This window comes from Belonocnema kinseyi, chromosome 10, assembly GCF_010883055.1.
Source record: "Belonocnema kinseyi isolate 2016_QV_RU_SX_M_011 chromosome 10, B_treatae_v1, whole genome shotgun sequence".
NCBI classification, from domain to species: Eukaryota; Metazoa; Arthropoda; class Insecta; order Hymenoptera; family Cynipidae; genus Belonocnema; species Belonocnema kinseyi.
Window position 1 is genome coordinate 4,181,130 of NC_046666.1, and position 12,554 is coordinate 4,193,683.

At 18.9% G+C, this 12,554-nt stretch overlaps 1 protein-coding gene across 1 annotated transcript in view; it reads left to right on the forward strand.

Moving 5' to 3' along the window:
* LOC117182235 (RNA-binding protein NOB1) overlaps window positions 1–12,554 on the forward strand; it is a 29,521-nt gene that overhangs the window by 14,964 nt on the left and 2,003 nt on the right. The window contains exon 5 of the mRNA XM_033375328.1: window positions 5,803–6,137. Coding sequence (XP_033231219.1) covers window positions 5,803–6,137 — 335 coding nt within the window. The remainder of the gene's footprint in view (window positions 1–5,802; window positions 6,138–12,554) is intronic.

The window sequence follows — 12,554 nt, forward strand, 5'->3', positions numbered from 1 at the left end:
TTAAGATTTACGATAAAAAATTTTGTAATCTTGATGATTTATATTTGAAATTTAATCTTCAAAGTCATCTGAATTTGAGATTCTTACAAATTGAAGAATTTTTTATTTTGAAAATATAAAATTATACATGTTTTAAGTTTTAGAATTAAAAATTCTGCAATTTTTATGATTTAAATTTGAAATCTGAACTTAAAAATCATTAAAACTTGAAAATTTTTATCTATACATTTTTAAAATTAAAGAGTTTTTAATAAAAATCTTCCAAATTTGACTGTAAAAAAATGTCATTAAAATTTGCAACATTTTGGATTGTATTAATTAAAAATTTAAATCTTGAATTAGAAATATTCAAAATTGAAGAATTTTCAATTGTAAATTATCAAAATTGAACTAAATAATCCAAAAAAGCGTTTCAAGTGACATTATTTTCAACTTTTAATATTCTAAATTAATTAAATTTTATTTAGAATTCTTAAGAATTGCAAATTTAATCAATTTAAATTGTAACTCTTGAAAATTGTAGAACTTTGAATTGTAAGTCTTAAAGAGTTTTTATTTTATTTTTAAATTTACACTTTAAAATTATACAAGTTTTGAGTTTTACAACGAAAATTTTTTTAATTTTGATGATTTAAATTTAAAATGTAGTTTTCAAAATCATCCGAATGTGAGAATTTGTATTTATACATCTTTTAAATGGGTTTGAAAGTTAGAAATCATGCAAGTTTAAGTTTTAGAATTAAAAATTTTGCAATTTTCATACTTTACATTTGAAATTTGACCTTAAAAATCATTGAGACTTGAGAATTTTTAATTATATATCTTCAAAATTAAAGAATTTTTTATTCAAATATTCAAGGAGATGAATCTTTATGAAGATTCTGAAAATTCATCATTTTAGTTAAAAATTCATTTTTTTTCTGGTTGAACATTATTTTTTTAACTGGAAATTTAATTTCATTTTTTGGTTGATAATTTGTCTTTTTTAATTTAAAATGCATGTATTTAATTTTTGTTTAAAAATGTATCTTTTTCAGTTGAAAATTTAACTATTTTATTGAAAATTTGTTTTTTTTTGTTAACAATGAATTTTTTTAATAAATTGAAAATTTAATTCTATTTTTGATTCAAAATTAAACTATTTGGTTAAATATTAATGTTTTTTGTTAAAAATTCATCTTTTTTTATTGTTAATTAATTTTTTGGTTGAAAATCGATCAGTTTGGTTAAAAATTGAACTATTTTGTTGAAAAATTCGTTTTCTTTGGTTGAAAATTGATTTTTTAAATGAAAATGTTATTATTAATTTTTTGGCTGAAAATTGTGCTTTTTTTCACTGAAAATTTAATAATTTTATTTTTGGTTAAAAATTGACATTTTTTAGTCGAAAATTAAACTATTTTGTTGATATTTTTTTAAATTTCATTTTATTTTGACTGAAAATTTAATTCCATTTTTGGTTGAAGATTTATCTTTTGTAGTTGAAAATACTTGTTTTTTTTTTAAGTAAATTAATTCCATATTTGCTTGAAAATTGATGACTGGTTGAAAATTTGGCTATTTTGTTGAAAATGTATTTATTTAACTGAAAATTTCATTATTCCTTTTTTGTTGAAAATTTTACAATTTTGTTAAAAATTCGTTTTCTTTTGTTGAAATTTTATTTTTTTTAATGGAAATTTAATTATTATATTTTTTGATGAAAATTTATATTTTTTACTCAAAAATTAATTTTTTGGTTGAAAATTGAATAGTTTGGTTTAAGATTGAACTATTTTGTTAAAAAATTCGTTTTCTTGTGTTAAAAATTAATTTTCTAACTGGGCATTTAATTATTCTATTTTTGTTTGAAAATTGATCGTTTTTAGTTGAAAATTTAACTTTTTTTATTGTAATTTCGTTTTATTTTGTTAAAAATAAATTTGTTGAACGGAAAATTGTATTCTATTTTTGGTTCAAAATTAAACTATTTGGTTGAAAATTAATGTGTTTTGTTAAAAATTCATCTTTTTATCGTAAATTAATTTTTTGGTTGAAAATTTATCAGTTTTGTGTAAAATTGAACTATTTTTTTGTAAATCGTTTTCTTTCGTTAAAAATTAATTTTTTAACTGCACATTTAATTATTCTATTTTTGGTTTTTTTTTACCTTTTTTAGTCGAAAATTAAAATATTTTGTTGAAAATTTTATTGTTGTAGAAAATTAATTTTATTTTAAGCGGAAATTTAATTATATTTTTGGTTGAAAATTGATATTTTTTAGTTGAAAATATAATTATTTGTTTGACAATTCATGTTTTTTTAAAGTAAATTAATTATTTGCTTGAAATTTGATCAATTTGGTTGAAAATTAGACTATTTTGTTAAAAATTTCGTTTTCTTTTGTTGTGATTTATTTTTTTTACTGGATATTTAATTATTCTTTTTTTTGTTGAAAATTGATATTTTTCGTTGAAAATCAATCTATTAGGTATTTTTTTTTTTTTGAAAATTAATTTCATTTTAACTGGAAATTTAGTTCTATTTTTGAAAGAAAATTGATCTTTTTTAGTTGAAAATTTAACTTTTATATTGTAATTTCTTTTTCTTTTGTTAAAAATAAATTTGTTAAACTGAAAATTTAATTCATTTTTGGTTCAAAATTAAATTATTTCGTTCAAAATTAATGCGTTTTGTCGAAAATTCATCTGTTTTTAAAGTAAATTAATTATTTTCTTGGAATTTGATCACTTTGGTTGAAAATTCCACTATTTTGTTGAAAATTTCGTTTTTTTTTTGTTTTGAAAAATGATTTTTTAAACTGAAAATTTCATTCCTTTTTTTTGGTTGAAAATTGATTTTTTTTAGTTGAAGATTTTACAATTTTGTTAAATATTCGTTTGCCATTGTTGAAAATTGAGCTTTTGTAATGCAAATTTTTTTATTCTAATTTTGGTTGAAAATTGATCTTTTTTTTATTGAAAATTTAACTTTTTTATTGTAATTTCTTTTTCTTTTGTTAAAAATAAATTTTCTAAACTGAAAATTTCATTCTTCTTTTTTTGGTTGAAAATTTTTTTTTTTTAGTTGAAGATTTTACAATTTTGTTAAATATTCGTTTGCTATTGTGGAAAATTGAGGTTTTTAATGGAAATTTAATTATTCTATTTTTGATTTAAAATTGATATTTTTTAGTCGAAAATTAAACAGTATTGATGAATTTTTGTTTTGTTTTGTTTGAAAATTGATTTTATTTTAACTGAAAATTTAATTCTATTTTTGGTTGAAAATTGATCTTTTGTAGTTTAAAACTAAACTTTTTTTTTTTAATTTTCAAAAAAAAGAAAATGAAATTTGACTATTTTGTTAATATTTCATTTTCTTTTTTTGAAAATTGATTGTTTTGAACTGAAAATTTCATTATTCTTTTTGGATTTTTTTTAGTTACAGATTTTACAATTTTGTTAAGAATTCGTTTGCTTTTGTTAAAAATTAAGTTTTTTTACTAGAAATTTAATCATTCTGTTTTTGATTGAAAATTGATATTTTGTAATTGAAAATTAAACTATTTGGTTGAAAATTCGTGTGTTTTGTTTAAAAGTGAACAGTTTGGTTTAAAATTGAATTATTTTGTTGAAAATTCGTTTTCTTTTGTTAAACATTAATTTTCTGATTGAACATTCATATATTCTAATTTGGTTGAAAATTGATATTTTTTAGTTGAAAATTCAATTATTTGAGTTCACTTTGGTTGAAAATTGGACTGATTTGTTAAAAATGTCGTTTTCTTTTGTTGAAAATCGATTTTTTTTAAATGAATATTTCATTTTTTTTTTGGTTGATGTCGATTTTTTTTTAACTGAAGATTTTACAATTTTGTTAAAAATTCATTTGCTTTTGTTGTGATTTAATTTTTTTTACTGGAAATTTAATTATTCTATTTTTCGTTGAAAATTGATATTTTTAGTCGAAAATTAATCTATTAGGTTAAAGTTTTTTTTTAAAATTGAGTTCATTTTAACTGAAAATTTAATGCTATTTTTGGTTGAAAATTGATCTTTTTTATTTGAAAATTTAACTTTTTTTATTGTAATTTCGTTTTTTTTTGTTAAAAATAAATTTGTTAAACTGAAAATTTAATTCATTTTTTGTTCAAAATTAATGTGTTTTGTCGTAAATTCATCTGTTTTTAAAGTAAATTAATTATTTTCTTGGAATTTGATCACTTTGGTTGAAAATTCCACTATTTTGTTGAAAATTGCTTTTTTAAAAAATTTTTTTAGTTAAAGATTTTACAATTTTGTTAAATATTCGTTTGCCATTTTGAAAATTGAGCTTTTGTAATGGAAATTTTTTTATTGAAAATTTAAATTTTTTATTGTAATTTCTTTTTCTTTTGTTAAAAATAAATTTGTTAAATTGAAAATTTAATTCATTTTTGGTTCACAATTAATGTGTTTTGTCGAAAATTCATCTGTTTTTAAAGTAAATTAATTATTTTCTTGGAATTTGATCACTTTGGTTGAAAATTGCACTATTCTGTTGAAAATATCGGTTTTTTATGAAAATTGATTTTTTAAACTGAAAATTTCATTCTTCTTTTTTTTTTTGTTGAAAATTGATTTTTTTAGTTAAAGATTTTACAATTTTGTTAAATATTCGTTTGCCATTTTGAAAATTGAGCTTTTGTAATGGAAATTTTTTTATTCTATTTTTGGTTGAAAATTGATCTTTTTTTTATTGAAAATTTAAATTTTTTATTGTAATTTCTTTTTCTTTTGTTAAAAATAAATTTGTTAAACTGAAAATTTAATTCATTTGTTGTTCAAAATTAATGTGTTTTGTCGAAAATTCATCTTTTTTTAAAGTAAATTAATTATTTTCTTGGAATTTGATCACTTTGGTTGAAAATTGCACTATTCTGTTAAAAATTTCGTTTTTTTTCATGAAATTTGATTTTTTAAACTGAAAATTTCATTCTTTTTTTTAGTTAAAGGTTTTACAATTTTGTTAAATATTCGTTTGCCATTTTGAAAATTGAGCTTTTGTTATGGAAATTTTTTTATTCTATTTTTGGTTGAAAATTGATCTTTTTTTTATTGAAAATTTAAATTTTTTATTGTAATTTCTTTTTCTTTTGTTAAAAATAAATTTGTTAAACTGAAAATTTAATTCATTTTTTGTTCAAAATTAATGTGTTTTGTCGAAAATTCATCTGTTTTTAAAGTAAATTAATTATTTTTGATTTAAAATTGATATTTTTAGTCGAAAATTAAACAATATTGATAAATTTTTGTTTTATTTTGTTAGAAAATTGATTTTATTTTAACTGGAAATTTAATTCTATTTTTGGTTGAAAATTGATCTTTTGTAGTTTAAAACTAAACTATTTAGTTGAAAATTCATCTTTTTGATTGAAAATATGAATATCCCATTTCAATCTTCATTATTTTTTTTTTTGAATATTTATATTCTTGTTTAATAATAAAACTACATGGATGAAAGTTCACCTTTTTTTAAGGTTGATCTATTCCAGTTGAAGATTCATAATTTTCTACAAAAATTCATCACTTTAACTGAATTTTTTGTGTGGAAAATTATTTTTTTTTCACCTAAAAATTAAACTATTCCATTTTTTGTTGAAAATTGATCTTTTTTTGGTTAAAAGTTCAGCTATTTGGTTAAAAAATGTTCATTTTTAGTTGAAAATTCAAATATTTGGTACAATTAAAATTATACTTGAAATAATGAAACTCTATTTTGCTAGTTTTTATTTATAAAATGTCTATATTGTTCAATAAAAATGGACAATTTTCTTTTAAGGAAATATAACAGCGATAAAAAAACAAATGGACTCGGAAATAATAGACGAAAAACCAGCGACTGTAGCTTGTCTAACTATGGATTTTGCGATGCAAAATGTACTGATGCAAATTGGATTAAATATCTCTTCCCTGGATGGAAAAGTAATCAAACAGATGCGAACTTTTATTTTGAGATGTTACGCCTGTTTCAAAACGACTGGAATAATGACAAAAGTTTTCTGTCCTCACTGTGGCAACAAAACACTGAAAAAAGTCTCGATTTCTATCGACGAAAATGGAAAACAACATATGCATATTAATTTTAGAAAGCCACTTTCAGCCAAAGGAAAAAAGGTTTTTAAAAATTATATATTATATATCATTCTTTCCTAAATTATTACATTTTGAACGCTTTTATTTCGGAACTTTTCTGTTTTTTAAATGACAGTGAATTTCTTTTTTAATGGGAATTTTACAAATTTGTAAAAAAAAAAAAAAACAAGAATCCAACGACCAAATTTGGAACACAACGAATAAACAAAAACAAAAAAGTCTACTGTAATCTGAAAAAAAAAATTCAGACAAAAAGAGGAAAGAAAAGAAAAAAGGAACGAAAAATGGTAGTTGGATTCTTGTTTTTTTGTTAACAGGAGTTTGCATCAATTCAAAATTTTTTTACTTTAAAAATTTTCGATTTAAAATTTTTATTTCTAAGTTTACATTTTTAATTTGAAGAATTTCTGAATGCTTTCTTAAAGACTCGAACAAATAAAAAATAAAGGCCCTTCATGTTATAAATTTTGAATAAAAAATTTTTTATTCAATAAATAAATCAATTTTTTAAAATTTATCTGTACTTTAAGTAATAAAAAGTGAACAAAAATGATTTGACAAAACGATTTTAAACCAGTTCAAAATTTAAGAATTTTCAGATTTTAAATATTTGAAAAACTTTTTAAATATTCTCTTAAAATAATTTTTCACAATGAAAAGTTATTTTTATTTTCCTAGGAATCTTAAGAAAATATTTTTATTCTTTTGAAGCCTTTCACAATTCTTGAAAAGAATCTATTTTTTTGTTGTTTAAAATCTGCTAAAATCTACATTTTGTTTTATATTTAATTATTCTATTTTTGGTTGGAAATTTATATTTTTTAGTCGAAAATTAAACTATTTTGTTGATTTTTTTCTAATTCAGTTGATTTTAAATGGATTTTTTTTCTATTTTGAAAGGAACGAAAAATGGTCGTTGGATTCTTGTTTTTTTTTTTAACAGGAGTTTGTATCGATTTGATTATTGGACGTTAAATAGGATTTTTAATTTGGATTTTAATCTAATTTAAATTTCTTAAATTATAAATTTGTAGAAGAAAAATTTGTTCACGCTCGATTTCAAAAGTTTTTAGATAATTCGTTAAATTTTTATGTTTTTTCCAATTATACTATTATTTAAGTTACAATGTGTAATTCCAAAAAATTTTTACTTTAAAAATTTTCGATTTAAAATTTTTATTTCTAAGCTTACATTTTTAATTTGAAGAATTTTTAAATGCTTTCTTAAAGACTTAAACAAATAAAAAATAAAGGCCTTTGCTGTTAAAATTTTTGGATTAAAAATTTTTTATTTAATAAATAAATCAATTTTTTTAAATTTATCTGCACTTTAAGTAATAAAAAGTGAACAAAAATGATTTGACGAAACGATTTTAAATCAGTTCAAAATTTAAGAATTTTCAGATTTAAAATTTTTGAAAAACTTTTTAAATATTCTCTTAAAATAATTTTCACAGTGAAAAGTTATTTTTAATTTCCTAGGAATCTTAAGAAAATATTTTTATTCTTTTGAAGCCTTTTACATTTTTTAATTGATCCTTTTTAGTTGAAGATTTTACAATTTTATTAAAAATTCGTTCGCTTTTGTTGAAATTCGAGTTTTTATACTGGAAATTTAATTATTATATTTTTGATTGAAAATTGATATTTTTTAGTCAAAAATTAAACTATTTTGTTAAATTTTTGTTTGTTTGTTTAAAAGTTGATTTTATTTTAACTGGGAATTTAATTATATTTTTGTTTGAAAATTGATCTTTTTCAGTTGAAAATTTAACTATTTTATTGAAAATTTGTTTTCCTTTGTCAAAAATTAATTTTTTAACTGAAAATTTAATTATATTTTTGATTCAAAATTAAACTATTTGGTTGAAAGTTAATGTGGTTTATTCAAAATTCATCTTTTTTTATCGTAAATTAATTTTTTGGTTAAAAATTCATCAGTTCTGTTTAAAATTAAAATATTTTGTTGAAAAATCATTTTCTTTTGTTAAAAATTAATTTTCTAACTAAACATTTAATTATTCTATTTTTTGTTAAAAATTCATCTTTTTTTTAAAGTAAATTAATTATTTGCTTAAAAATTGATCACTTTGGTTGAAAATTTAATTATTATTTGAAAATTCGTTTTCTATCGTTGATAATTGATTTTTAACTGAAAATTTGATTATTATTTTTTTTAATTGATCTTTTTTAGTTGAAGGTTTTACAATTTTGTTAAAAATTCGTTTGCTTTTGTTGAAATTTGAGTTTTTATGCTGGAAATTTAATTATTATATTTTTGGTTGAAAATTGATATTTTTTTAGTCGAAAATTAAACTAGTTTGTTAAATTTGTTTGTTTGTTTGAAAACTGATTTTATTTTAACTGGGTATTTAATTATATTTTTGGTTGAAAATTGATCTTTTTCAGTTGAAAATTTAACTATTTGGTTGAAAATTAATGTGTTTTGCTCAAAATTCATCTTTTCTTATCGTAAATAAATTTGTTGGTTTAAAATTGATCAGTTCTGTGTAAAATTGAAATACTTTGTTTAAAAATCGTTTTCTTTTGTTAAAAATTAATTTTCTAACTAAACATTTAATTATCCTATTTTTTGTTGAAAATTCATCTTTTTTTAAATTAAATTAATTATTTGCTTGAAAATTTAACTATTTTTTGAAAATTCGTTTTCTATCGTTGATAATTGATTTTTCAACTGAAAATTTGATTATTATTACTTTTTTAATTGATCTTTTTTAGTTGAAGGTTTTAAAATTTTGTTAAAAATTCGTTTGCTTTTGTTGAAAATTTAGTTTTTTTTTTTACTGGAAATTTAATTATTATATTTTTAGTTGAAAATTAAATTATTTGATTGAAAATTAATGTGCTTTATTCAAAATTGACCAGTTTGGTTGAATATTGAACTAATTTATTGAAAAATCGTATTTTTTGTTGTTGAAAATTAATCTTCTTGTTTAAAAATTCATCTGTTTGTTTTGAAAATTTGATTTCTTTGATTGAAAATTGATTTTTTTTTAACTGAAAGTTTTATTTTTTTTTTTATCTTTTTTGTTGAAGTAATAAAAATTGAACAAAAATTATTTGACAAAATGATTTTAAACCAGTTCAAAATTTAAGAATTTTTTTATTTTAACGTTAAAAATTAAACGGTTTTAATTTGAAAGTGTTAGTCATTTAAGTAATGTGAACGTGCGACTGGAAGTTTATAAACTATTTTCAACTTAAAAATAACTACATAATAATATATTCTTGATTATAGGATTAAAAAAATTTTAATATTGTTTCAGTCTAAAATATTCAATTTTTAACCCATTTAATTAAAAATTTATTAGTAAAAAAAAGATTAATTATTGAATATTTAGCAATATTTGAATTTTTATTTAAGACAAGTAAATTGAAACCAAATATTTGATGGAAAAGAATCTTTAACTGAATTTTTTGACATAGAAAACCTGGAATCGTTAAAATTTCGAAAAATGCTTAATTTTTAAGTGAAATTTTTAAATTTAGATTTATAATTTACAAATGAACATTTGTAGAAAAAATTTGAATAATTTTAAGAGATATTTAGGAGTTTTATAAAGATTAAAAATTATCATGCAAATTTTAGAAAGTTTTCTTAAAATCTTCTAGAATCTTACTTGAAAATTTTGTTTAAATCTTTGAAAAACTTTTTAAATATGTTCTTAAAATAATTTTTCAAAGTGAACAATTATATTTTATTTTCCTAGGAATCTTAAGAAAATGCTTTCATTCTTTTAAAGCCTTTCACAATTCTTGAAAAGAATCTAATTTTTGTTTTTAAAATCTGCGAAAATCTACATTTTGTTTTATATTAATTTATTCTATTTTTGGTTGAAAATTTATATTTTTTAGTCGAAAATCCAACTATTTAATTGAAAATTCACGTGTTTTATTAAAAATTCATCTTTTTCAAAGTAAATTAATTTTTGTTTTAAAATTGATCACTCTGGTTGAAAATTGAACTATTTTGTTTAAAAAAACTGTTTTTCTTTATTGAAAATTAATTTTTTTAACTGAAATTTTTATTTTTTCGTAAATTGATCTTTTTTAGTTGAAAATTTAACTGTTTTGTTGAAAATTCATTTTTTTTACTGAAAATTTAATTATTCTAGTTTTGGTTGAAAATTAAACTATTTGATTCAAAATTCACGTGTTTTGTTGAAAATTGATCTTTTTTTTTATCGAAAATAATTTTTTGGAATGAAATTTGATAACTAGTTGAAAATTTAACTATTTTGTTGAAAATTCTTTTTGTTTTGTTGAAAATTTAAATGTTTTGTTGAAAATTTGTTTTTCTTTGTAAAAACTGATTTTTTCAATTAAAATTTTAATTATCCTTTTTTTGGTTGATAATTGATATCTTTTAGTTGAAAATTCAACTATTTAGTAAAAAATTCAAGTTCTAAAAAGTCATCTTTTTTAAAGTAGATTAATTTTTGGTTTAAAATTGATCACTCGGGTTGAAAATTTAACTATTTTTTTGTAATTCGTTTTCATTTGTTAAAAATTTATTTTTCAACTGAAAAATTAATTATTTCATTTTTGGTTGATAATGTATCCTTTTTGGTTGAAAATTCAACAATTGGGTTGAAAGCTCATGTTTTTTGTTGACAATTGATCTTTTATATAGTAAATTTTTTTTAATTTGATACTTGGGACGAAAATTGGACTATTTTGTTGACAATTCATTTTTTTTTGTTGAAAATTCATTTTTTTACTGAAAATGTTAATAATTATTTGCTTGAAATTTGGCTATTTTGTTGAAAATTCGTTTATTTTGTGTAAAAAACTGAAAATTTGTCTATTTTGTTAAAAATTCGTTTTCTTTTGTTGAAAAATAATTTTTTTAACTGAAAATTGAAATATTCTGTTTTTGGTTGAAAATTCAACAATTTGGTTAAAAAATCATGTTTTTTGTTGAAAATTTATCTTTTCTATCGGGTATTATTTTTTTTGCTTTAAATTTGATCACTTTGGATGAAAATTTACCTATTTTGTTTTTAAAAAAACTGTTTTTCTTTATTGACAATTAATTTTTTTCACTGAATTTTTTTTTTAATTGATCTTTTTTAGTTGAAAATTTAACTGTTTTGTTGAAAATTCATTTTTTTACTGAAAATTTAATTATTCTACTTTTGGTTTAAAATTAAACTATTTGATTCAAAATTTATGTGTTTTCTTGAAAATAGATATTTTTTGTAGCAAATTATTTTTTTGATTGAAATTTGATCACTGTTTGAAAATTTAACTATTTTGTTGAAAATTCGTTTTCTTTTGCTGAAAATTGATTTTCTAAAACTAAAAATTCAACTATCTGGCTGAAAATGTATCATTTTTGATAGGAATTAAATTTTTTGTTTTGAAAATTGATCAGTTTTTTGGCTGATAATTGATATTTTTCGTTGAAAATTCGAATATTCAGTGGAAAATTCACATGTTTTGTTGAAAATTCGTCTTTTTTCAAAGTAAATTAATTTTTGGTTGAAAATTGATCACTTTGTCTGAAAATTTAACTATTTTGTTTTAAAAAAACTGTTTTTCTTTATTGACAATTAATTTTGTTCACTGAATTTTTTTTTCAAATTGATTTTTTTTAGTTGAAAATATAATTGTTTTGTTGAAAATTCATTTTTTTACTGAAAATTTAATTATTCTACTTTTGGTTGAAAATTAAACTATTTGATTCAAAATTTATGTGTTTTCTTGAAAATAGATATTTTTTGTAGTAAATTAGTTTTTTGATTGAAATTTGATCAATGTTTGAAAATTTAACTATTTTATTGAATATTCGTTTTCTTTTGTTGAAAATTCATTTTTTTACTGAAAATGTTAATAATTATTTGCTTGAAATTTGACTATTTTGTTGAAAATTCGTTTTTTTGTGTGTAAAAACTGATTTTTTCAACTTAAAATTTAATTATTCTATTTTTGGTTGAAAATTGATCTTTTTTAGTTGAAAATTTACGTGTTTTGCTGAAAATTCGCCTTTTTTCAAAGTAAGTTAATTTTTGGTTTAAAATTGATCACTCTGACTGAAAATTTGTCTATTTTGTTGAAAATTCGTTTTTTTTTGTTGAAAAATAATTTTTTTAACTGAAAATTGAAATATTCTGTTTTTGGTTGAAAATTCAACAATTTGGTTGAAAAATCATATTTTTTGTTGAAAATTTATCTTTTCTATCGTATATTATTTTTTTTTTTTTGCTTTAAATTTGATCACTTTGGATGAAAATTTAACTATTTTGTTAAAAAAAAACTGTTTTTCTTTATTGACAATTAATTTTTTTCACTGAATTTTTTTTTAAATTGATCTTTTTTAGTTGAAAATATAATTGTTTTGTTGAAAATTCATTTTTTTACTGAAAATTTAATTATTCTACTTTTGGTTGAAAATTAAACTATTTGATTCAAAAT